Source organism: Euprymna scolopes, chromosome 40 (assembly GCF_053919585.1).
Source record: "Euprymna scolopes isolate OS-2025 chromosome 40, ASM5391958v1, whole genome shotgun sequence".
Lineage (NCBI taxonomy): Eukaryota > Metazoa > Mollusca > Cephalopoda > Sepiida > Sepiolidae > Euprymna > Euprymna scolopes.
In genome coordinates, this window is record NC_136521.1 from 17238733 (window position 1) to 17264207 (window position 25475).

General features: G+C 35.5%; 1 protein-coding gene across 1 annotated transcript; it reads right to left on the reverse strand.

The window, feature by feature from the left end:
- Positions 1-563: 563 nt before the first annotated feature.
- Positions 564-20074, reverse strand: LOC145265330 (S-crystallin SL20-1-like). The gene is made up of 5 exons (XM_080121099.1): positions 19942-20074; positions 11237-11332; positions 10924-11039; positions 2079-2132; positions 564-728 (listed from the first exon to the last, which is right to left on the reverse strand). The coding sequence occupies exons 1-5, from the start codon at positions 20072-20074 to the stop codon at positions 564-566; spliced, it is 564 nt and encodes a 187-aa protein (XP_079977225.1).
- Between the last annotated feature and the right edge of the window lie 5401 nt (positions 20075-25475).

Sequence of the window (25475 nt, forward strand, 5' to 3'; positions counted from 1 at the left end):
GAAAGAGAGAGAGAGAGGGGGGGAGAGATAAACACAGTTTTAAAAAGAAATAAAAACAACTGTTTTTATGAAGAATTTTTGTTTTTATTTGTTTAAACTTGTCCATCTCAAACGATTCTCATGTTTAAAACACGTCTTCTAAATGAAATTTGTTTATCAAAATAAACATTTGAATCGTCTTTACAAGCAGGAGTTGCAACGACTTTTGAACTATCCAGTCATTTTTTTTTAATAAACCGCTATTATAACTGAAAAACCAAACTTTGTTGCAATTATCAAATTAGCGTTCAACCCCCTTATTTCAAAATCATTTTCAAAAACAATAAATTGTAAAAATAAATCGATATATTTAAAAAGATCGAAGTAAAAAACTAAAGTATAAAACTCCCGGGCAATTCCAATTAAATATACGGTGCTGGTTATAAATAATTGAAATAACACAAAAAAACATGTTTTTATAAATATTTTTGTTTTTATTTTTAAAAATTGTCAAACAATGAATCCGTTATAATCAAAATTGACTCTGTCATTTAGGCGTGGTCATCTGAAATACTGGCTCCTCTTTACCAGCAGGAGTTGCAACGGCTCTTAAAGTAACCGGCCATCTTTGGGTAGTTATAGAAACGGTTGTAGAGACCCATCATTCTTGGGTAGTTGCTGAACATGTTGGGGTAGGAATTGTACATCATCTCCATGCAACAGTAGAACATCATGTCACACCACATCATCTGGAAGAAAAGAGAAAAGGAAATAATGGTTAACTAGGTTGAATGTGCATGATACGCGTAAGGTATGGAAGCGGCATTCACATTAGGCGAGTGAATCGGTATTCTGAGAATATGCATTTTCAGTCGCATGTATATCCCGGTTAGGGGAAATCGTGTTAGATTATTCCTGTTCTTGGACGAAAGTGGCGGTATTTTTTTTGACTAGATAATAATCTCCAAAATGGTAAATAATCTGGTACAGTTTTTTGTAATTCGGTTGATAAACATGTGACTAAAGACTTTTAAGTTTAAAATATTTACTTTTAATATGCTCTGCCAAATGTCAACATTAAACGAGCTTTTACATTTAACTGTTTTTATACACTTTATATATATATATATATATATATATATATATATAATCTTATTATTTATCTTCCACCAGACTATCCATTCATGTGTAATCACCTTTTTCTTCACCATATTCCCTCTGCTTCACTTTTTTTGTTTTCAAGTAAGATCTTGGACTTACTTGTTGTTTCATCAACTACTTTTGAATGCAAAATCCGATCCTGCATTTAGCTAATTCCTACCCTCTGATGAGAAGGAAGGTATTTCTTCGAAACTCCACGGATTAAGGACTATCCACTTATCTAGTGTTTCCTTTTTAGACTAAATGTTTTTAACTCATTTCAAAGCGTTTTTAACATGTTTTATTAACTGTTTGCTCGTATTATAAGCTCTATTTCCTATTTGGTTTTATCGAGCTTTTACATCTGGTTGAGATAACTTTATAAATATAAATTCTTCAATATTTATACTTTAATTTTACCATCTTGGATTTTTTGGTAAATTTAATTGTAATTTTAATTATATATATATATATATATATATATATATATATATATATATATACGTGTGTGTGTGTGAGAGAGAGAGAGAGAGAGAGAGAGTGTGTGTGTGTGTGTGTGTGTGTGTGTGTGTGTGTGTGTGTGTGTGTGTGTGTGTGTGTGTGTGTGTGTGTGTGTGTTAGTGTGTGTGTGTGTGTGTGTCTGAACTTAGATAATTACTTATAAAATAGATAAAAATCAATACGAACGTTATCTCCCATGAACCACATATTTCCACCATTGCGCATGCACAGAGTCCTCTCCATGAAGGGCATGATCCTGTTGAAGGTGTTCATGTATCTCCAGTACATGTAGTTCTGAAATCAAACAAATCGGTACGTATTGAATATTGTCTTTAAGAGAACATTTTCTTAAAGGCAATATTCAATTCATAATCATTCAATCATTCAAAATCATTCCATTATTTGTAGAATTTCATCAAATTGATTTAAATATATTTAAAAAATAAAATCATACTTACATCGTAATTACCGCACATGCTTTCACCACCGAATCCCCAATCGTTCATGTTGTACTGTGGGAACAAAACAAGAAACATTTAGAAACGCTTATAATAATGATAATAATATAGTGACTAAACGGTGCTTGTGAAAATCAATCTCTTAATTCAAGATGTTGTAATTAACGTTTTCATCTTATTAACTCAATTTTTTATGACCTCTTTCTCTTTCATTTTATCCGTCGCATTGTCTATTTCTGTGTTGCTCTGTATTTGTCTTCCTTTCTATCTGACTTTCTTTCTCTTCTTTAATTGTTATATAATAGGTGGTTTACTTACATCATCTATCTTGACAAGGGTCGAAATAAGTACAGATCGAAATGACACGAAGTTTGGAAAATAAACCAATTCCCAAGAAAGATATAACACGACGGAAGATCCGAAGCTTTTATTTTCTTCTACTTTGACTTGTAAACAAGTCCAAGTAGAAGAAAATCAAAGCGACGTCGAATATAGCGCATAACATTAGGGATATGAAGGGGTTTAAAGGAGGATATTGCGCGAGACAGATCAGTTATTTTGGAGTAATCACTGAAAGAAAAACTTTGACAACCGCCAAGACCGAAATGCTCCCTCTGTTGATTGTTTTTATCTATTTATTATTAATAAGATAGCAAACTAATTAGTTCAGACGATACAAATGTCTTATCTGTGAAGTATATTTCTCCCTTTACATTTTGAATTTATCAAAAATCCATGTAAAACATTTTTTTAAATGAGAACATAAGAATTTATCAAAAATCCATGTAAAACATTTTTTTAAATGAGAACATTAGAATTTATCAAAACTCCATGTAAAACATTTTTTTTAAATGAGAACATTAGAATTTATCAAAAATCCATGTAAAACATTTTTTTAAATGAGAACATTAGAATTTATCAAAAATCCATGTAAAACATATTTTTAAATAAGAACATTAGAATTTATCAAAAATCCATGTAAAACATTTTTTTAAAATGAGAACATTAGAATTTATCAAAAATCCATGTAAAACATTTTTTTAAAATGAGAACATTCGAATTTGTCAAAAATCCATGTAAAACATTTTTTTTTTAAATAAGAACATTAAAATTTATCTGCCTACTGATATAATGTCTTCACACGTTCTCAATACAGATCAATTAACACAGTTAGGTTGACATTTTCATTACTAAGATTTCACCATTTATTTAGGTCTCAAAGCCACTCGAGGATAAGAGTTAAATAGGTGTCGAGCGGACAATGAGACAACACTGTGATGATTGGTAATGTTGATGGTTACTGGGCAGAATTTGATAATTTTAGGGTTGTTCAATAAGAATTTGTTGTACTTAAGAACACCATGTGGAGATTTCATTTAGTTTGAGGTAAAGAGAGGTAGAGAGAGAGAGGGAGAGAAAGAGAGGGAAAGGAAATATATTAACAGTGGTTGTAGCTAAACAAGTTGTCAAAATATTTTTATCTGATCGACCTCTGAATGTCCCTTTATCCCTCTCTCTCTCTCCCTCTCTCTCTCTCTCGTTCTTTTTATGGTTTTCTCTCTCTCTTTCTCTCTCTCTCGTTCTTTTTATGGTTTTCTCTCTCTCTCTCTCTCTCTCTCTCTCTCTCTCTCTCTCTCTCTCTCTCTCTCTCGTTCTTTTTATTTGCCTTTCTTTCTCTCTCATTTTCAGTACCATCTCTTCTGTAGGAAAGAAGCAGCAAAATATTTCGAAGTTAATTGTCTACTCTTTCGACAAAGAAAAAAAAAGGTGATACGTTATCTATAGCGATAGAAAAGCCAATAAAATTTTAATTAAATTCAATCTGTGAATATGATTTTTTTTTTAAATTCGTAAATAAACTAAAATATATCACTTCGCGTTTTTACCAAACACATATAAACTTTCTGTATCTCACTACATATATATATATATATATATATATATATACATTCGTATTCCTGTCTGTTTGTTTGTTCATTTGTTCACAATTTTATTAATATATACAAAAGTTCACTTACTTTACTCTCTCATTTATTTCTATATATAGTATGATTCTTGCAAACTACATACAATAAAGAGATCATCTCAGTTGCATATTACATTAAGAAAAATCGATTTTATTAAATACTGGTATCTTAGTTAATGTTTTTAGCGAGAGAATTGTTATAAGAGTTCTATTTAATATTGTTATTATTTAATAAATTTTAAACAATAATTATGTTGATAACATATTTAATTATATTGATTTGGAATTATTATGGCAACATCGATTTTTTAAAAAATCTTTGTTTAGAGTTATTTGCTCCTTCGGAACATAAACAAAATAAACTATCAACAAATAAAATAATTTGGTAATCTCAAATTTCTAGCTTGAAAATATAATTTCGAATGGATAGAAAAATTTTCGACTTTTATTGTTTTTTTAAATATTAAAAAAAAACACTTACGAAAAACTGAAGAAAAGATTTCATGTGTTTGTTTTTATTATTCTAAAAACGGCTATACAGAAATCGGTATTTTTTTACGATGTGATCCACCTAAAAAAAATAAAGATCTACTTTTCAATAACCTTTATAAATAATATGAAAGAAATTTTGAAAAGAAAGAAAATTAACATTTTAGAGTTGGGGATCACTTTTCCATATTAATTTAACGTAAAATGAGCACCCACTTTTTGGCCACCAAACGTTCAACATGTCACCTCTAGTATTTTTTCAAGTTTGTCGATCGATGGGGGGGACAAAACATGACAAATAAACTTTGTTTTTGTGTGTTTACTGGTGGGGGAGGCGGGAATTACCTTGTAAAACATAAAATAACGATAAATTTAATTAATTCTTATGAGACCACTCTGTACTTTCACCTAACAATTTCATAAACAAAACGAACCCCAAAATATGACAAATTACATTGGGGGGAGTATTACAATGACGAAAAAATTAATTTAATTGTTTTTGGAATTAATTTTTGGTAGATCTTAATTTTTTAGGAGTTCTGCCTACTTGGCTAATTTTTTTTTTTTTTTTGCGATCGCACGGGCATTCGCTGTTATTTTTATTGAAATAAAAGTTTTAATGATTTATTTTTAATTATTTATTTGTAGTGCTCAATATCCGGAGAATAGTTTCTTCTCATTGTATCCCTTCTGCCGAAATATCTGGTAGAGAGAGTATCACATACTTCTTTATTTTTTTTTGGGGGGGGGAATTACATTCACATGTTTTTATCCATTCTTTTATTTTATTTTATTTTATTTTTTTTTTACACAGAGATCACCACTTATCAAGGCCCGGAAGCCACTCAGGGATAAGGGTTATTGCAAGTACATTACGTTAGTGAGGAGATTTGATGAAGTGTTTACTTAAGGGGGCGGTTCATTAGGAATTTGTTAACATTAGACTTGAAGACATCCAAGTTGTAGTCCGGAGGGAAGCAGGCAGACGGAACAGAGTTCCACAGGCGTGCAGTTCTAAGAAAGAAGCTTTGTTCATGAAATCCGCGTTTTGATTTAGGCATGGAATTGTTGTGGGGGTATCCACGTTACCCATGATGAAAATTATTAGTATAGCAGGTGTGTTCCAAACAGAACTTCATATCAAACCAGGCAACGCCGGATACCCATGCTAGTATATATATGTGTGTGGGTGGGTGTGTGTGTGTGGGTGTGTGTGTGTGTGTGCATATGCATACACACAGACACATACACACACATATATGGTGTTTTATATTTATTTATTAAATATTAAAATATTGTTAATTAAATATATTTTTAAATATGTTGATGTGCATTAAATTTTATCCATGGATGCATGTTTCTGGGTTCACACTTCATCAGCATAAATGCACCATCAACGAGGATCAGACTTACAATGAAGGATAAACCCAGTAAAAATAACAAAAAAAATAATAAATAATAAATCCCATGAAACGATAGCGATGCTAAAAACGTAAATAAAGGGGAAGTAACTCTCCCACTTCACTGCTGTTATAAAGCGAAAATGGAATACAAAATGTAACGGTCCAACCTGCTAATATATCGCAAATAAAAAAGAATGTGTTCTCTACATACATATGTGTGTGTGTTATATGTACATATATATATATATATATATATATATATATATATATATATATTATTTTACATTATATACTAACCTAGATGCCAGGCGTTCCCCGGGTATTTGGAGGTGTGTTGAGCACAAAAATAAAAAAGTGATAGTAGGCAGGCTCGAACCCGTACCACGTAGGAGGAAAAGAACGTAAAAAAGAATAACGTGGTGTCTTTGCTGTTGCGTCCATCGCCAAACCGAAAGTGACGAAGGTTTAAATTAAGGCTAGTCAATCGAAAAGATGAGGATGACTTTCGAAAATATCCGCGAAAACAGCGACCTCTTTCTGTAGAAAAGTGGCCAGTTGAAGGTGAAGGAATTAATGTTTTTAGCCAGTTTTTCGACATTTGTCGCCAGAAGGGCCGAGCTTCAATATGATACTGATCTCGTGAAAATTTGTCGCTTCTATCGAAAGTTTTAGGCAGATATACAAACATAGATACATACATTTAAACAAACAAGTGAGATTTATATAATAGATGTATTCTTATATATATATATATATATATATATATATATATATATATATATATATATATATATATGCCTGTGTGACTGTGTGTATTATTTGGTTTTATCGGAGTACTCATCTTAAGTGTCATTTTTCAGCGTTTCGGTCAATGTAACGTTGTGAAAATGCCAATCACGAAATCACGATGAGAACAGTAATCCGGTAAATTTAAATAATACAAATAATCAATTCTCATCTCAAAAATTCAGAAACGATATGTGTGTGTGTGTGTGTGTGTGTGTGTGTGTGTGTGTGTGTGTGTGTGTGTGTGTGTGTGTGTGTGTGTGTGTGTGTTCGTCACTCCTTTACACACGCATTCAAATCTTATCAATACATTCCCTCCCGTAAAATCCAACCCTCCTTAACTTTGATATTGGTGGAGGCTGCCTTATAGTGTAAGAGATATTAGGCTAACAGACTTCCGGTGAAAATACAGTAAAATTCGTTATCAGAATCCGTATCCCCCTGGTCAAACCGCGAATCAATTAAGTGAAAGACTCAACGTTGTTTCTTCTGCATCATTTATTTATTTTATGAAAAACATTTCCCGATTTAGCATGCAACCAATAAGCGTTTTTCTCCAAGTTAACAAATAACTATCACCAATAAAAAATGACTTCATACGAAACAAACACCATTGAGACTCGACTTTTGTGAGATCTGTGCAGACATCTGACACGCCTGTGAAGCAAACAAATCAAAACGTATTTTTCTATTGCAAAGTCGATTTTTCGAGCATTTCGAGGCATATCTGAATATTTTTCGTTTCAAATTACGTAATACAACAAACAAACAAACGCGTGGATATTTCTTTACGCGGATATTTATTTATTTTACGCCGATATTTATTTATTTTAAGCGGATATGTATTTATTTTACGCGGATATTTATTTATTTTAGGAAGCCAAGAAAAAGGAATCATTAAAAATCAGACAGTTTGTGAACATTTTTAGTTTCCAATCGCTTAATTTTTAGTCTTTTTTTTTATTTATTTATCTGGCGATAACAGCAAAAGATAAAGGGCTAAGTAATTACTAAGGCTGGAGCGATTAATGTTTGATCTTTGACTTCAACTGATGGTGCCGAAATCATTTTTTTTAATCATTACTATATATGTTAAATACTATATAATAATAATTAGATAATTTGTTCTGTAAATACGAAATTTGGATGAATTAAAATATCATTTTAAGCGTAGTTTACGACAGGAAATGCCGGACTGCCGGATAGTATATATATATATATATATATATATATATATATATATATATATATATATATATATATATATATATATATATTACATGAAAACATTTCTCAACTCGAAACGGACAAAAAGAATCACCACCCACCCCGGTTTATGCGCTGTTCTAAAAGCTTAATCCATTAAAAACCGAATGAACAAACAAAAGTTTCAACTAAACATTAACATCCCGCCTTTAAAAAGTTACTCAAGAACTTCGCAACCATCCTAACATCACGATTTAAAAAGTCGACAAAACAGTTATAGTTTGGTATTAAATAAATCCGACTACCATCCTCGATGACTGCATAAAATTAAAAAAAAATAACAACAACCCAACGAACGCAATAAAAACGCAAATCAACAAAATTATCACTGCCAATAATGCCCAAATCGGGAATGACCAACTTTCGAAAATCATCGGTGACTACAAACCTATATGGAGTAGTCAAAATCCATAATCTCACCTCTTCTTTTCGGCCTATAATTTTACAAGTTTATACCCCCATCTATTCACTAAAAAAAGTCTTACATGACATCATCATACCTACCCAGAAAATATATTATAATATATATGTATATATATATATGTGCATAAATACATACACACACACACACACACACACACACACACACATATATATATATATATGTATATATATATATATATATACATCTATCTCTCTGGATATGTGTATCTATCTATCTCCTTATAGCTAACTATCTATCTATCTCTTTCTCTGTCTGTCTGTCTGTCTGTCTCTCTCTCTCTCTATATATATATATATATATATATATATATATATATATTTATACAGACATGTACAGGCTTCGCTACACTGGCACGGCATTGTTTCGATTTCTTGTTATTAATAACTAAGATATCATCAGGCGAAAACAATTCGTCTTTTCTGTAAATGTTTATATTTTAAAGTGAAGAAGAAAAGCATTTAAATTAAATACTGAGTCATGTGATCCGATTTGAAAATAATATTGAGATAAAAGCCGTAACTATATTTGAGCTCAAAAGTTAAAAAGATTGCTTTTAGCCTGATATAGAAATGAGAGAGCGGGCGACAAAATGTGTCATTTGGTAGCAGACATGAGCGAAGGGAGAAATAGCAGGAAGGAGGGAAAGTTTTATTTAGCATATATGTTATCAAAGAAACCCATATCTACCCACAAATATAGTATAAAATCCACACAAGAATTCCTACAAATCCTTAAATCTAAACAACCCAACAACAAAATAATCGCCTCTCCTGATGTTGAAAGCTTATTTATAAACGTTCCCGTCAAATAACTATTGACATAATCCTTGACAACACATACAACAATCTATCCTTCACTTTCTCTAAAATTAACCAACAAAATACTTTAAAAATTACATCTAATCTGCACCATCGGAGTACCCTTCTACGACCACAAGGGGAATATTTACACCCAAATAGATGGCGTATCGATGGGTTCCGTCCTCGGACCTATTTTCAGTAAGTTGTATATGAGTCACCTCAAAAACCTGATACTCAACAACACCAACAAACCCTCCATTTATGTAACGTATGTAGACGATATTTTCCTCCTTGCTAACAACAACCAACAAATTCTTACACTTAAGGACCTTCTCCGAGACAACTCTCTACTCAAATGTACTATAGAATTAAATGTTAATAACAATATTTCTTTCCTTTACGTCTTTATTGACACTTCAAATAACACTTTTAGCACTTCGAACTACAAAAGGAAAACCTTCCTGATATAATTCTTGCCTTCTAAATTTTAGAACCGAATGCTCCCAACGTTTACAAAATAGCCATTATCAAAAACCACCTCGACCGAACAAAACTTATCTCTTCCAACAAATAATACTACTCATCGAACTAAAAAAAAAAGTCATCATCAACAAAGGACTCACAAATTATATACTTGACGAACACATGAACTCCACGTTCAAGAAGTTAAACATCACCCCCTCTAACAGTAATAGACCATAACATTATAACTAATACAATGAAACTATTCTACTAACAATCAAAATCATCCGGGCTTTAAGTTATAAAAAACATCATCCATAGATACACCCCCATTGACAACGATAACATTAGACGCATTATTTACTATAAATTTAAAATACAAAACATAGTCATTAAAAGCAAACCCGTCTCTCCTTTAAAACCACTTGAACGCAGCAACGTCATCTATCAATTTAAATGCCCCTTGGGAGAATGTAACTCCTATAACAACAATGCAGCTAATAATTACGTCAGACATACCACTACCACATTATCCCGTCGCCTTACCTGACATAATGTTAGATCTAGTGTCATATTCCAACACTAACATAGATATATCATTACTCCCCTCGAATTTCAGAGAAATTTTAATCAACAACACAAAAATACTACACCACGAAACAAATGTAAGGAAGCTAAAAATCCGTGAAGCTATTTACATAAAAACGCAAAAACCTACCCTTAATATAGTTGTATTCCGAAATAGTACCAACACACTTAAATACCTCGAATAACTCCCCCTTCACACCCGGCCCGTTCCTGCCACTGATCCTAGAACTGACACACTTACCCGTTCCCCATGATACTAACCTCTCATTACCGCTAGCAGACCCGCTGACCTTCATCACTCGTAACTATATATATTAGATAATTGAATCTTGTATGTATCGGCAGAAACATTTAGAAAAAATTAATGTTTAAGCATTTATGATCGAAAAAAATATACAGTAATTCTGAGTATGTTACGTAGCTTAATTAGTAAGAGCACCGCCTATAATAATTATGATCGCGTTGTTGAATCTCGTCAAAAAGTACAGTGACGCTGATATACTATAGACGAAAATATTATAACTTAATAAAATGTACATTATAGTTGTCAAACGTATTTTCTCACATTTTCTTAATAGATTTCCTTTCATAACATGTCAAAAATACAGACAAGAGATATTTACTAAAAATGATAACTCACCCTGAAGTTTCCATTCTTCCAATGGTAATACCTCATGTAATCGTCCATGATTTCATAAAAGCAATCACAGATGTAGTCACACCTCATCATGTCCATGGGATTATTAGGGTAGAAATCTATAAAGATCAAAAGTGAATAGTTATTGTAATGATTTCATGAAATAATAAGTTAAGAATACAATCATATTTTAGCTTAAAACTATTTTCTAATTGCTGTGTGAGAGAAAACAAGATTGAATTTTGATCGTCACTCAGTAAAAATATATTTAAATCTTTAAATAGGAGGAAATGTTCTATTCATATGAGGTACTTACTGAATTCACGAGCCATGTATCTACAGATAGCCATTGTCTCGGGCATCATGTAGCCATTGTCCATCTGTAGACAGGGCAGGTAATTACAAGGGAAATCTGGAAGAGAGGAAACAGAAATTAATATAACTATATTCGACTTTTGAAATCTTACTCATCACAGTAGCACTCATAGAGCTGTAAAGTCTATATATAATATATATATATAGTATATTTATAAGCTGTGTGTGTATGGGGACACTTCTCAACCTATATACTCAACGATTTTTGGATCTACAGACATGAAATTTGCTATATAGGGCATTCAGATATGTAAAAACATTTTAATTTGTTTTCATCCGGAAAAAAGGGCTACTAAGAGTTAAAAATTGAAAAACTGGTACTTGGGGTCATCGAATTGTTATCTTCTTGCAAACTGTTTTACGACTGCGCATGCGCGGTCGTAAAACATGCCAGCTTTGTTAAGAATAATTAGATTTGAAAACACTTCTTAAAGATCGTGTCAAGCTGACCAAATGGTGATCTTACTTGACTTTAGGTTTTGGTTTCGATCTCAGCTCGAGTATTTATTTTTATTTACAAGTAGAAAAAAACATATTTTTATTTTTTTACTTCATTTTTTTTTTAAGAATTGATGCTACGTTTAATATCTACAGTGTTTCTGTTTATAATAAATTAGAAAGCTGCATTAATTAAAATATAATATTTATGCGTATTTTACGACTGGGCAACGCCGAGCGACCTGCTAGTATATAAAATACAGTACGGCCTATAGAGGAACATATGGTATCAATAAGTAACAAGAATTTTTTTATAAGAAGTGCGTGTCGTATATTTCGCGATTCTTGCATCTAAATACATTTATTTCGAATACTCGTCCATAGCAGGGTTCATGATCCTAACACAACATTTTGCAGTAAAATAGTTTTCGTACAGTAACAAACTTGAATAAACAGACAATTTTATATCAATTATGTTTCCCCTATCGGGATTACAAAATAAAAAAAAACGGAAAAGAAAAACAGATATCGAAACACTCAGCTTATAAATAATAATAATAATAATAATAATAATAATAATAATAATAATAATAACAACAACAACAACAACAACAACAACAACAATAATAATAATAATAATAATAATAATAATAATTTTAAAAACTGCATTATGTTTTGGTTGCAATGTTTATTATAAAAATCCACACATATATGATGCGTCATAAGATAGGAACGTTCCTTTATTCAAACACGTGCCGGTAAACACAGCGATCAGATTTGAGTCATACCTGGCTGAACATTTTCTATTTGAACAGGAGTCTCTAACAAACTGAGATCTTTACCTCATCTACAGAAAAGCATTCACCTAAATACTATAAGGGAGTTACCTCTCTAAATACTATCAGGGCGTTTCTTCTCTTAGCCTACAAATAAAGACGTCTAAATTTTACTTTATTGCTAAAATATTTATCCATGCAAAAGAAAAGTTTTGCCCTGAAGAATCCATTTATAGATATCGAAATTTAGCTCATAAAATAAATGATAATAATAGTAAATAATTTTATTTATTTTAAAATTGAATCATTTTTTTTAATTTCTATTGTTAATTAAATTTTTTTTTAAATGTATTTATTTTATGTAAATATGCTTCACACGACTGCAGTAAGGCTTGAACATTTCTAGTGTTGTCTCTGTATTATTGATCTAATCTATATTTTTATAAAGTAATAGGGTTCGTGTGTTTCTGTGTGTGTACAGCTCTCCATCATCAATAAAGGAGGTAAGAGGGTAGATCTCCTCTGGTAGAGAAACATTAGAACCCATTTTAGGATGTTTCTGTTATAGGAGACATAAGAATCTATGCCTAATTTCTTTATATACTAGTCTACAAACCACCCCCATATCGAATGACTTATGCTCATTTGCATATCACATTATATTAAATCTCTTTAACTAATTACCTCGACCTTATTACGTATTGGAAATATTCTAATCATTTCAACTGTACTATTTACAAAATCTATTTAACATTTAATTATTTAATATATTTTCATTTAATTTTATATTCGATTTATTTCACTTTACGTATATTATCAAAACAATTCATTGGCGAGCAAAGCTTTATGTTTTGGGATTGTATTGAAAATGTAATGGAAATTTCAATTTCGTTCCGTTTTAATCTTTTATATTTTACTTGCCAATATAATTGAAAGAATACAATTCAACTATCGTAATTTTATATAAATAAACAAAAACAAATATTTTAAAATAAAACTTTATTAAAAAAGAAATAATTTTATTTTTAAATGAAAAAAATCAATTTAGTAAAATAATTGTATTAAACACCCCCAGCCTTGTCAGCAAACCTGTAAACCTATAAAAGTTAACATTTCGAATGTAAACAGTGATTTTTCGATTTTGTTAGCGCTTGCCGCAATTAAAGACAATTAAAACGGAACTAACTTTATTTCCATTCTATTTTTTAAACAACCCCAAAACATAACGCTCTCTTCCAGTTATAGCCAATTTTTTTAAAACAGGTCAAAATAAACAGATAAGCGCATTTTCTTTTACATTTTTCTTACAACCAACGTTGTCATTTTAACCAACTGCAGGATACCGTTACTTTTGTGGGGTTGTTTTGAAAATGGCACGGAGATTATAATTTCGTTCCAATTTAATCTTTCTGGTCGAGCCTATTTCGAAAGCCTGTTTATCATAGATTTGAACTACAAATAATTTATTACATTTTGATTATTACTATCTTAAGACTTAAAGCTTATATTTATTTCATTTTTCTATTTATATATTGAATTAGTTATTTCCAGTCTTATTTAAACTTAGTGCTTTCTTTAAACCGGATGAACCTTTTATAAAAATATGAGTTTAACGTAAAGAACACGAACAAGGTTTTATTCAACTGAATTTCTTCCAGTTTACTAACAAAATATATAAATTTAAAAGAGATATAAATAATAAAATAAAAAGGTTATGTAATTTAAAAGAAATACACGTACTCACAAAAGCAGAACTTTTTTTTACACATTTTTTCTTTAAAACCATAACAATGAGACCAACAATTACCTAGATCTTAGTAATTATTTGTTTTAATAGAACTGTTTTAATTGTACTGTTTAAGTTTACTTAGTTAACCTAAGTTGGTATTACATTTATTTTACATTTACTTTTTTTTTAATTATTACTTTTAGACTGTGACGTTTACACCCGGAAGTAATGAGTCACACGTAGGTCGCTTTTATTCATTCCTTTTGGTCAAGATCAAAGTGTAGTATCTGTTCTTCAGATGCTGCACTTCATTTTCTTGTTCTCTTTCGGTGGAGGAGAAATCCTTCACGACTGAGACAATTTTTATTTTTGTACCTTTTCTCCACGTTAAAAAACGACCCTGGTGTCTAACTCTGTCCCGTGGGGAGGCATAATTGTTTATAATTGTACTATTCAGAAATGTTATTTATAGTTCGTCCATTTCAGTTAGTATACATTTCCTTTACGCTTAATTAATTTACAATCATTAATATCGTTAAACAATTCCGTTTAAAACCGAAATTATGCCACCCAAACGAAGTAGAAACGAAAGTGAGGAAGAAAGAATGGAAAGATTGGAAGCTAATAGACTCAGAGTTGCTGCAATTCGCTCCAATGAAAACAATTCAGATAGAGAAAGACGTCTAGAACTTAACAGGATACGTCAAAGAGAAAGGAGAGCAAGACTGTCAGATTTGGAAAGAGAAACCCAACGTGAAGCTGACAGAACTAGACATGCTGTAAGGCGGTTAAATTCATCACAAGATGAAATTCAAGAAAGGCAAAGATATGCACTGGAAAGAGAAGCAATATTACGATCGAATGAATTATATGAGGTAAGTAGACGTACACAAGGTCAGTTGAGAGTGGCTCAACGACATCAGAATGAATCGGAAACCCAACGAAGCTTTCGCCTATACCAAGGGCAACAACGAGAGGCTGCATGGAGAGAGAGTATGACTTTGCCCCAGCAATTGACAGAAAACGAGGCAGCTAGACAACGAATGACTGCTTTGAGACACCATGAAATAGAACACTGCAATAGAAAAGGATTGCTCTACAACAAAAATGACTCTCTCACTACAGCTGATATAGGAAAAATGGACAAAGTATGTCAACATTGCTCAGCTGTAAAATTTAAAGGAGAAACCCCTGGTTGTTGTTGTTCTTCTGGCAAAGTTGTGCTTGATAGCTTTCCACCACTGCCTCAGTTGCTTCAAGATTTGCTCTCCGGCAATGGTCCCATCTCTAAAGATTTTCTGCAAAATCTACGCAGTTATAACAATTGTTTTGCAATGACATCATTTGGTCACAAAATTGCGGCAGTACATGGGTGGAATCCTTCTTTTAGAATTCGAGGCCAGGTTTGCCACCAGATTGGGAGTCTTTTACCACCTGAAGATGAAACAGCAAAGTTTATTCAAGTCTACTTCTTGGATAGTCTGGAAGAGGAACTACATAATCGGGGACGTGACAGTAGACTCAATAGAGACATTCTCCAAAGTCTGACTGAATTTTTACATGAGAACAACAGCTTTATTTGTCAGCTGAAAACAACAAAGGAGAGGATTGAAGAAGAACACTTGGTAGAACATAAAGTTGTCATACGGGAAGACCGAAGGCCGCAAGAAGAGCATCCACGGCGATTCAATGCTCCAACAACAACGTATGAGATTGGAATATTAATGGAGAATGAACCAACAGCTAACCGGGATATTGTCTTGCGTTTTAGAAATGATACATTAAAATGGATCTCCGAACTACATCCCCTCTACGATACTTTAATGTACCCGTTAATGTACCCCTATGGTTCTCCATCTTACAACATCTACATGAAGGCATCCAATGGGCGAAAAGTTACCCAACAGCAATTTTATTCGTACCATTTAATGACTCGGCCTGGAAACTATTTTCTCTGGTACCGAGAGCTATTTCAACAATGGCTGGTGGATGTGTACTGCAAGATTGAAACAGAACGTTTACAGTTCCTGAGGCGTGAGCAACAGACCCTGAGAGCTGACAATTATAGCAACTTGAGAGATTCAATTCTTAGGGAGGATGGGAATCCAGAACAGTTTGGTCAACGAGTTGTACTTCCGGCAACTTATACAGGAGGCCCTCGATACATGTTTGAGCGTCAAAGTGATGCCATGGCATATGTTCGGCGAATGGGCCGAGCCGACCTCTTCATCATGTTCACAACAAATCCAAAGTGGACAGAAATTACAGAAAATTGTCTTCAAGGGCAAGACCCTCAGGATCGTCCAGATATTGTTGCCAGGGTTTTCAGGCAGAAGCTAAAAAAGTTACTTGAATTTATTAAAAAGGGAGGATTTTGCAGGTTGAGGGCTTTCCTGTACAGTATTGAATATCAAAAAAGAGGACTGCCGCATGCACACATCCTCACCTGGCAGGCCCCAGAGGACAAACTTCTACCAGAAAAAATGGATCTCTGCATATCTGCAGAGATCCCTGACAAAGAGGAAGATCCTGATCTTCATGCTAAAGTGATGGCACATATGGGGCATGGACCTTGTGGACCATTTAATCCAAATTGTCCATGTATGATTGACAACAAATGTTCCAAAAAATACCCAAAAGAATTTCTTCAGTGTACCAAGCAAGGCCAAGACTCTTACCCCAAGTACAGGCGAAGAAAACCAGAAGATGGAGGCCAGACTGGTACAATAAGGATGAAGAGAAATGGTCGGTATGTTAATCAAGAAATAACAAACCAGTGGATTGTTCCGTACAACAAGGTCCTCCTTCAGCAGTTCAACGCTCACATTAACGTAGAAATTTGCAGCTCGATCCAAAGCATCAAATATGTCCTCAAATACGTGAATAAAGGATGTGATCAAGCAGTGTTTGAACTACAAAGAACTGATGGAGCAGCTAACCAACAAGGCCAAGTACAAAGTCACATTGTGGATGAGATCCAGCAGTTCCAGAATGCAAGGTATGTCGGCAGTTCAGAGGCAGCCTGGAGGATATTGGAACATCCCATCCATGAACATTTCCCCCCAATTGTACAACTTTCTGTTCATCTTGAAAATGGGCAGCGTGTCATGTTCTCAGCTGATACTGCTCTGGAACGAGCCCAAGGTCCACCGCCTGCCACAACTTTGACAGCATTTTTTCAACTCTGCCATGAGGATGACTTTGCAAGGGGTCTCAAATACGTAGAAGTCCCTGAGTTTTACACTTGGAACAAATCGACAAAGAAATGGATGAGAAGAATGCGTGGGGTACAAGTTGAAGGTACTGAAAATGATGATGTATGGAAGGCACCATGCATTGGGAGAATCTACACGATTAGTCCAAAAGCAGGGGAGTGTTATTTCTTACGCCTGTTGCTCAATGAGGTTGCTGGTCCAACTTCATTTCAAAATTTGCGAGCATACAATGGTCAGGTGTTTGAAACATACAGAGCAGCGTGCCTTGCTCGAGGCCTTCTAGAAAATGACCATCACTTGCATCAAGCAGTAGGAGAGGCAAGTGCCACTCAATCACCTTCAAATTTGCGAAGCCTATTTGTGATAATTTTAACAGCCTGTGAGCCAAGAAATCCTCTTGAGATCTGGATGGCTTTTCGTGATGTAATATCTGAAGACATTCTTCACAGATACAGGCAAGAAGTTAACAATCCAGAAGCAGATTTTAATGAGGACATCTACAATAAAACTCTTTGTCTAATTGAAGAAAAAGTTCTCCTTATGTGCGGTCAACCATTGGCAAGCTATGGATTACCTGCACCAATGCAAGGGAGAGATGAAAGACTCGCGAGAGAGTATCAACGTGAAGTTACTTATAATCTTGAAGAACTTCCCTACAAGCAGAAAATATGCAAGAAAAACTGACCGATTCTCAAAGAGAAGTTTACAATTCATTCATGGCAATGTTGGAAGCACAAGGTGAAATGAACAAAAACATGATGTTTCTTGATGCTCCAGGTGGTACGGGCAAGACTTTTGTAATCAATTTGATCCTTGCAAAGATTAGATCCATGAGAAAGATTGTGCTTGCAATAGCATTCAGTGGCATTGCTGCTACTCTACTACAAGGTGGCCGCACTCTTCACAGCACTTTTAAAGTACCCTTGGATACTCATCGAATGGATCAGCCAGTTTGCAAAATTACTGGTAACTCAGCCTTGGCAAATGTAATTAGAGACACCTCTGCAATCATTGTAGACGAAGCCCCAATGACGCACAAGAGTGCTTATGAAGCAATTGACCGAACACTGCAAGACATCACAGGAAACAAGAATCCCATGGGTGGCATTCCAACCTTATTTTGCGGTGATTTCCGTCAAATCCTCCCAGTGGTTAAAAATGGCACAAGGGCTAACATTGTCAATGCAAGTTTGAAACAATCCTATCTCTGGAGGCACGTTATAGTGAAGAGACTGACTACTAATATGAGAGCCTATATCTCTGATAACACAGCTGCAGCAGACTTCTCAAAATTGCTTCTCCAAATCGGTAATGGTCAGTTTCCTATCACTTCTTCACCTGACACAATTAAGATTCCAACTGCGCTTGGTAAATGTGTCGGTAATCAGAAGCAACTGAAAGACAAAGTGTACCCAGACCTGCAAAACAATGGAAAATCACCGGATTGGCTTGCTGAGAGGGCTATTATTTCGCCATTAAACAGCAATGTGAATCATTTGAACAATTCAATAATGGATGAATTTCCAGGAGACACAAAGCAATACAAGTCAGTTGATTCAGCTACTAATGAATATGAAGCTGTTCACTACCCTGTGGAGTTTTTAAACTCTTTGGAGATATCTGGAATGCCTCCACACATTTTAAATCTCAAAATTGGATCGCCAATCATGATTCTTCGATCCTTGGAACCGCCAAAAATAACAAACGGAACCAGATGTGTTATCACCAGATTGCACACCAATGTACTTGAGGCCACCATTTCCTGTGGTCCCTACAAAGGCGAAACCGTTCTACTGCCAAGGATCCCCTTAGTTCCATCGGACTCAGTACTTCCATTTAAATTCCGGAGACTCCAATTTCCTGTGAAGGTGTGTTTTGCAATGAGCATAAACAAAAGTCAAGGTCAGACATTTAACACCATTGGCGTAGACTTGACATCAGACTGCTTCAGTCACGGTATGTTCTACGTCTCCATCAGCCGGACAGGAAGTTCAGAAAAACTCTACATTCTGGCTCCAAATCAAAGCAGCAGAAATGTAGTTTACCCTGAGGCTCTTTAGTGAAAAGTTCGAGAAATGGATATGAGGAAAAACTGACATGATCTGATTGTGGTAAGTTTTTAGTATTGAATGTGCAAGATAAAATTTAAGCAAGAGTTGAAAATGACTTCAATGAAAAATTTACTATGTAACATCAAGTAACCTTCCTTTTTGATGAAAATGTTTTGTGAAGTTCCTGATTGAATTTCAGTCACTACAAGAGGTAGTTAAAATGTTAATCACCTTATGCAATCGTTGCTCTTACAACATCAACTTACTGGAAAGGTGCCCACAGATTTTGGTACCCGAGTGCGCAACAAAGCTCCGTGCGAAGCACGGGTATCTTTGCTAGTATAAAATAATTGTTTGACAAAAACCTATGTTTTAAATTGATGTATTTTATAAAGTAGTGAAAAAGATGAACACGAAATTAGTAAACAATTCCTTACCATTCCTGCAACGATCCCAGTCGCAAAATTCGTATCTCTTGTCTATGTATTTGACGCCAGCCATATGGAACATCATTCGCATGCACTCGGCACGGCCGCGGCCATTGAAGTAATGGAGGGTGTAGTTAGGCATGGTGAAGTGGTTTGCAACTTGGTGTCTACAATGAGAACGAGCTGATGTAGTTCATGTGACTGCAAGTCTTCTCTGAGGACGAGTGGACAAACTAGACTCGTATTTATACTCTCAAGTTAATCAAGTTGTTAGCGATAATGAACAAGTAGGCGCTTACTTGTGCAAGGACGCCTATTCAATATTCCTCACCTGACAGAATGTAATTTTGTTCCGACTTTAAGAACTCTAAGAGTACAAATTCTTTCGACTAATTATAGTTTACCTTTTATTTATTTCAATGCACTTTACTGCTAGTTAGTTATTCGGTGACCGATCGTATGAGAGGGAGCTTCAGAGAAACGTTTTGAAGTTCAAATGGAATTAGATTATAGAGCTCGCCAAATAGTCCAGCAAATCGATATAGATTCTAGACGATTTTCAATTAGTTTTACGCGGGTTTTGAATTTTATGGAAGACGTTTTGCTGCTTACACGACTGTTTTACGTGATTTAATAGAATTCTCGATATCTCGATCCGTTTTCATCCAGCGGATATAACTTAACATAAGATTTTTCATCCGTGATATGCCTGGATGACCAACATGGAACCATTCCAAAGATACGTTTCTGCAATGTAGTAGAAATGATTATTTCAACATTATTACATCGTCACAAATGGAATATGCGAAATTCTTTAGTTCTTTTATCTTATAACCTCGTAAAGAATACTTTTTTATATAAAATTATCATTTATCGTCTTGCTTTTTATCTATGACAGTGTTATTGGAATTTCTCTTACGATACTTTTCACCTCAATTTCTGTTCTTAGATTAGTTGTTACGATGCAATCAGATTTCGGCATCAATCTAGAAAAGCACTCCGCATGAATTGTTAATAAAAGTTTGCTTTTTTTTCAAAAGGAAGTAAACACATATCTAGGCCAGGAGTTAATGTGTGCATTATAGTCATTGAGACAGTTGCGTAATGATCGTTTGTAGTTGAAATGTGATGTATAATTTACGAGGAAGGTTCAATAAGAACTTTTTTACGTTTGAATTGAAGACAACGATATTGTTGTAAGATGGAAAGCAGATCAGCGAAACAGGGTTCCACAGGCGGGTAGTTCTAGGAAAGAAGCTTTGTTCATGGAATCCACGTTTAGGTTTAGGCACCGATAGAGAGGGGAGGAATTCATTGGTAGTGATTTTGGCTAGACGAGTGTTTTTTGTGAAAAATTGGCGAAGGGGAGCCATGGATCGGAGCTCATTCGAAAATCTGCCAATGAAAATAGCGATAAAGCAGAGACAAGCTCGCAATGTCTCTTTCGTTGAAAAGGGGTTGCAGAGAATAGATTACGGCAAGATAGGTGCCCCGAGCAGCTCCTGTCCAGATGTGTCAACAGTACTCCATCCTAGGGCGTACTTTGCTGTTATACGGTAGACAATTGCATCAGCAGTGAGATGTCTACTGGAGCGCTAGAAAAATCCAACTATTTTTCCAGCGACCTTGGCAACGAATGTGACGTATGTGCTCCATTTCAGATCAGGAGTGAAGGTCAGATCAAGAAGCTTGTTTAAACATGGTGCGTCATCAAGGCGAGAGCTGTTAATATCAATAGGATAAGAGAAGAGAGAATCAGAGAGATATTGGCCGTTTCTGGTCTTTGAAGTGTTGTTATAGATGGTAATATCGTCTGCATAAATGTCTACGAATACCCTAAGAATGTGACTTGGGGGATCATTGATGAACATTAAGAAGAGTTGCGCCCAGGATGGAACCCTGAGGGGCGCCGGCATTAATACTGTGAGCTTCTGATTTTTAAACGTATAAGAGAGGAATAAGAAGACATTTCCAGCTGTTCCTAGCTGGAGATATTTGTAGCATTCCTTTATGCCACACCCTTTTGAAAGCCTTTGATGTGTCTAGCAATTGTCCTAGAAACGAAGCCCGTGCCCTGTGAGATATTACTATTAGTACATAAGTTGTAGATCTAGCAGTGCCGAATTCATATCATATGTTTTTGTTGAGGTGGTTGATTACTTTCTCTGTTTTACACAGATTCCTGTAACTTACTCATGACGCATAGGAGACTGATTGGTCTGTACTGAGAGGGTGATGACTGATCGCCTAATTTTTTAAACACGGGGCAGACTAAAGAGGTTTTATACGAAACAGCGAAAAAATTCTGCCGTAAAAATGATGCGCAGCGCTTCTTTTTTTATTTACAAGTAGCTCTTCGAGGCGAGTACGAAAATAACGTGCTGTCAGATTGAGCAAATCGCCGTCCGTTCTGTGGAAAATACATGCTCCTATGCTGTATTTACTCGCATCATAAGCTTCTGGATAATAAGTTTAAAATACTTCTGGCATGAGAATTTTCTTTATTTCCTCAAATGTCTCTTGACACTGAAGACAAACACCCCTCGGCTAAGAAGAGAATGCGATGCATTTTATGTTGGGATTGGCCACCCGCCAGAGTCGGATGGGATGTCACTTCGCAGTGTTAACTTTTGTAGCGGCAATTAATAAACATATATGCAGTACAGTAAATGGAAAGACTAAAATAGAAAACAATTATTGTACAGCTGAAATAGAACATTGGAGTTCAGATTACTCAGTGTTTGTTGCGATTATAACGAAACCACTGACACGTATGAAACAGCAACGGCATCTATACGTATGCCAATGACCAAGCCGTGGCGCGAGGTGACGTCACAGCGGAGAACAAGAAAGGTAAAAAGAGTAGAGGAAAAAAGCACGTGGCCGTAAGAGAGACTTTTACACGGCAGAAATTCTTTAACATGTGGCGACACGCCAAGAACTTTTAAACAAGATGCAAGACACGCTAGTCCTTTGAACTCTTGCCAGATCAGGCGGCCATGAACTTTTAAATGAATTATAAGTATAACATCTGGTTATAGCTAAAAGAAATTGTTAATTGACTAAACGAGCAGAACATCAATGCGACCATATTGTTCCTTGCTTGCGAAATACGTGTCAGGCGGTTTAGTATGGAAACGATCGATAATAAATGGACTTTTCTTTCAACTGAAAAACCTCTAGTCGAATTTCTTTTCTCTGTTTCTGTGCGAGACTTTCGTACACAAAGTGAGGTTCGTGTTTACACGTATTAACCACGTTACATGATAGTGATGAAGAAGAGTTCCTCTAAATTGTTTAGAGTATTGCAAGACTGGTCTAAACCCAGTTTTTATCATTCTTCAATAATTAGTTTAAATCAACTCATGGATTGTACATATGTGGGATAAACACGTTCGCTAACCCAAGAAAACTCTGCAAAAACCATATATTGTCTGGCATATTCTTTATTGCGCCTGCTTTCTCTGGGTTGGGTCTTTTACCATTTTTGTATATTATTCGTCCCATACATTTAATTTGTTGCATGCAGAACACACATTTTAAACTGTAATTTTGAATTCTTCGAAAAACTTTATACGGTGCGCTTTGTGTTGCTCCATATTTTTGTAGAGAAAATTGTAATGCATGTGAAAATTACTTGCCGCAAAAAAATTCACGCCTCTGCGTGTCTTGTCGAGTACAGTTTCCAATGCAGGACGTCGTCTTCTCCCCGGACCTTAAAACCGAGCACCTGTGCGCCATCCTGTAGTCTCTCCGGCTCCTTACTAAGAAGTCCGATGTTGCGGAGATGCTCCTCTACACGCGTCGCTGATACAACCCCTTCATTCATGTACACGCCTTCAATATATGCAGATGTTGTCTGCCTTATGCGCTCATCCCGGCGCCACATTTAGTTCGAATCCCATACGGGTTAAGCAGTATCTTTTCCCTTTAACCAGAACTGGCTGATAAGGCCATAGTGACTTGTGTACACGCACTTGAAGTTACGCCTTCCGAAGATCAAGCATGTACACATTAGACCCTGCTTATCACTATTCCGATAATTTATCAGCGCACACGTCTGCGCGGGCCGTAAAGGGGTCCACGTGTTTGTTTAACTCCCTATAATCGAACACCGGATTCACTTTTTGTTTGTTTTGCTGGACGACCGCCACTAGTGGGATTAAATACTTTGGAGGCCCCAATGCCTTCTCAGGATAAGGAACTAGCCATCCATTGTCGATCCAGGTCTGTAGTTACCTATCATACTCTATGCGAGCTCCGGGAGAAATCTTGTACTATGGCACTCTATTCAACAAATTCTCTGGCGATTGCTCGCCCGACCACTTTCAAGCCACAGTCTAGGACTTTGTGCACTGGTCGAACTCCGCACGAAAATCAAGCTTATCTAGGGTGAGTGCCGTGCAAACGCATTCTTCGCGTTGGGAGAACGTCACGTTCCCGGCTCCATCTACTACGACTCCGCCTAGCTGCACAATTGCGTGCATTCCTAAGAGTAAATCGTACCCAAGTAGCTCCCTGTCCATAATCAGAGCTTGCACGGCTACTTCAGGTTATCGGGGCTTATTTGGATGACATCTTCTCCGCAAGAGGACAACGAACTCCCATCTACAGTCAGCACTGGAGTTCTTGTCGTTTTCCAAGTGTCGCAACGTTCTTTGCGCACAAGTGTCTAGACGCAACCCGTGTCAACAAGCGCGTGGCACTCACGCCCTTTAACGCGTACGTTCACCGCAGGTAACGCCTTGTTTAATGACGATCTGGGGTGAAGACTGGCGCTATAAGTTCCTTCCCTAGCGCGTTTCTCGAACAGGCGCGAGCCAGGTGTCCCCAGTCTTTGCATTTGTGACACCGCGGTCCGCTAGGCTTCTGAGTCGTTGATCGTGACGAAAGGCTATTCACGGGCCCACTGGTTTAGGCCCCCCGCATCTGAAGCAGTTAACACTTCTGGTGTTCTCGCTAGCTGTAAGCAGTGGTGTAGGTGCACATGCGGCTTCTCGAGGTTGCACCGCAGCGACGACCTGCTCATCTCTGATATCCATCAGCACGGCACGAGCCTTCTAAAGCAGCTCTTTCAATGACAGCTCTCCATTTGGGTTGAGGCTTGCAAAAGTCCCTTTGCATGGCATGGCAATCCATTCATGAAGGCTCCCTTTATCCAACACTCTGGTGGCATTTCACCTAGCAGACATGCAAGCCGCTGCAAATCCATCAAAAACTCATACACGGTCTCCCCTGGCCGAAGGCAGCGGGCGGTAAACTGTTCAAACGCCGTAAACGAATCTGTCCCGTAAGCATTTACAAGGGAACGCTTGATTTCCTCGAGGGCACTCCGTTGGTCCTCCGAGAGTTGCCGATACTTATATTTATATATATATATATATATATATATATATATATATATATATATATATATATATATTTATATATATATATATATTTATATATAATATATATTTATATATATATATTTATATATATACTAGCTGTACCCGGCCACGCGTTGCTGTGGCTCAGTTTGTTAAAATGGAACACATGTGAAA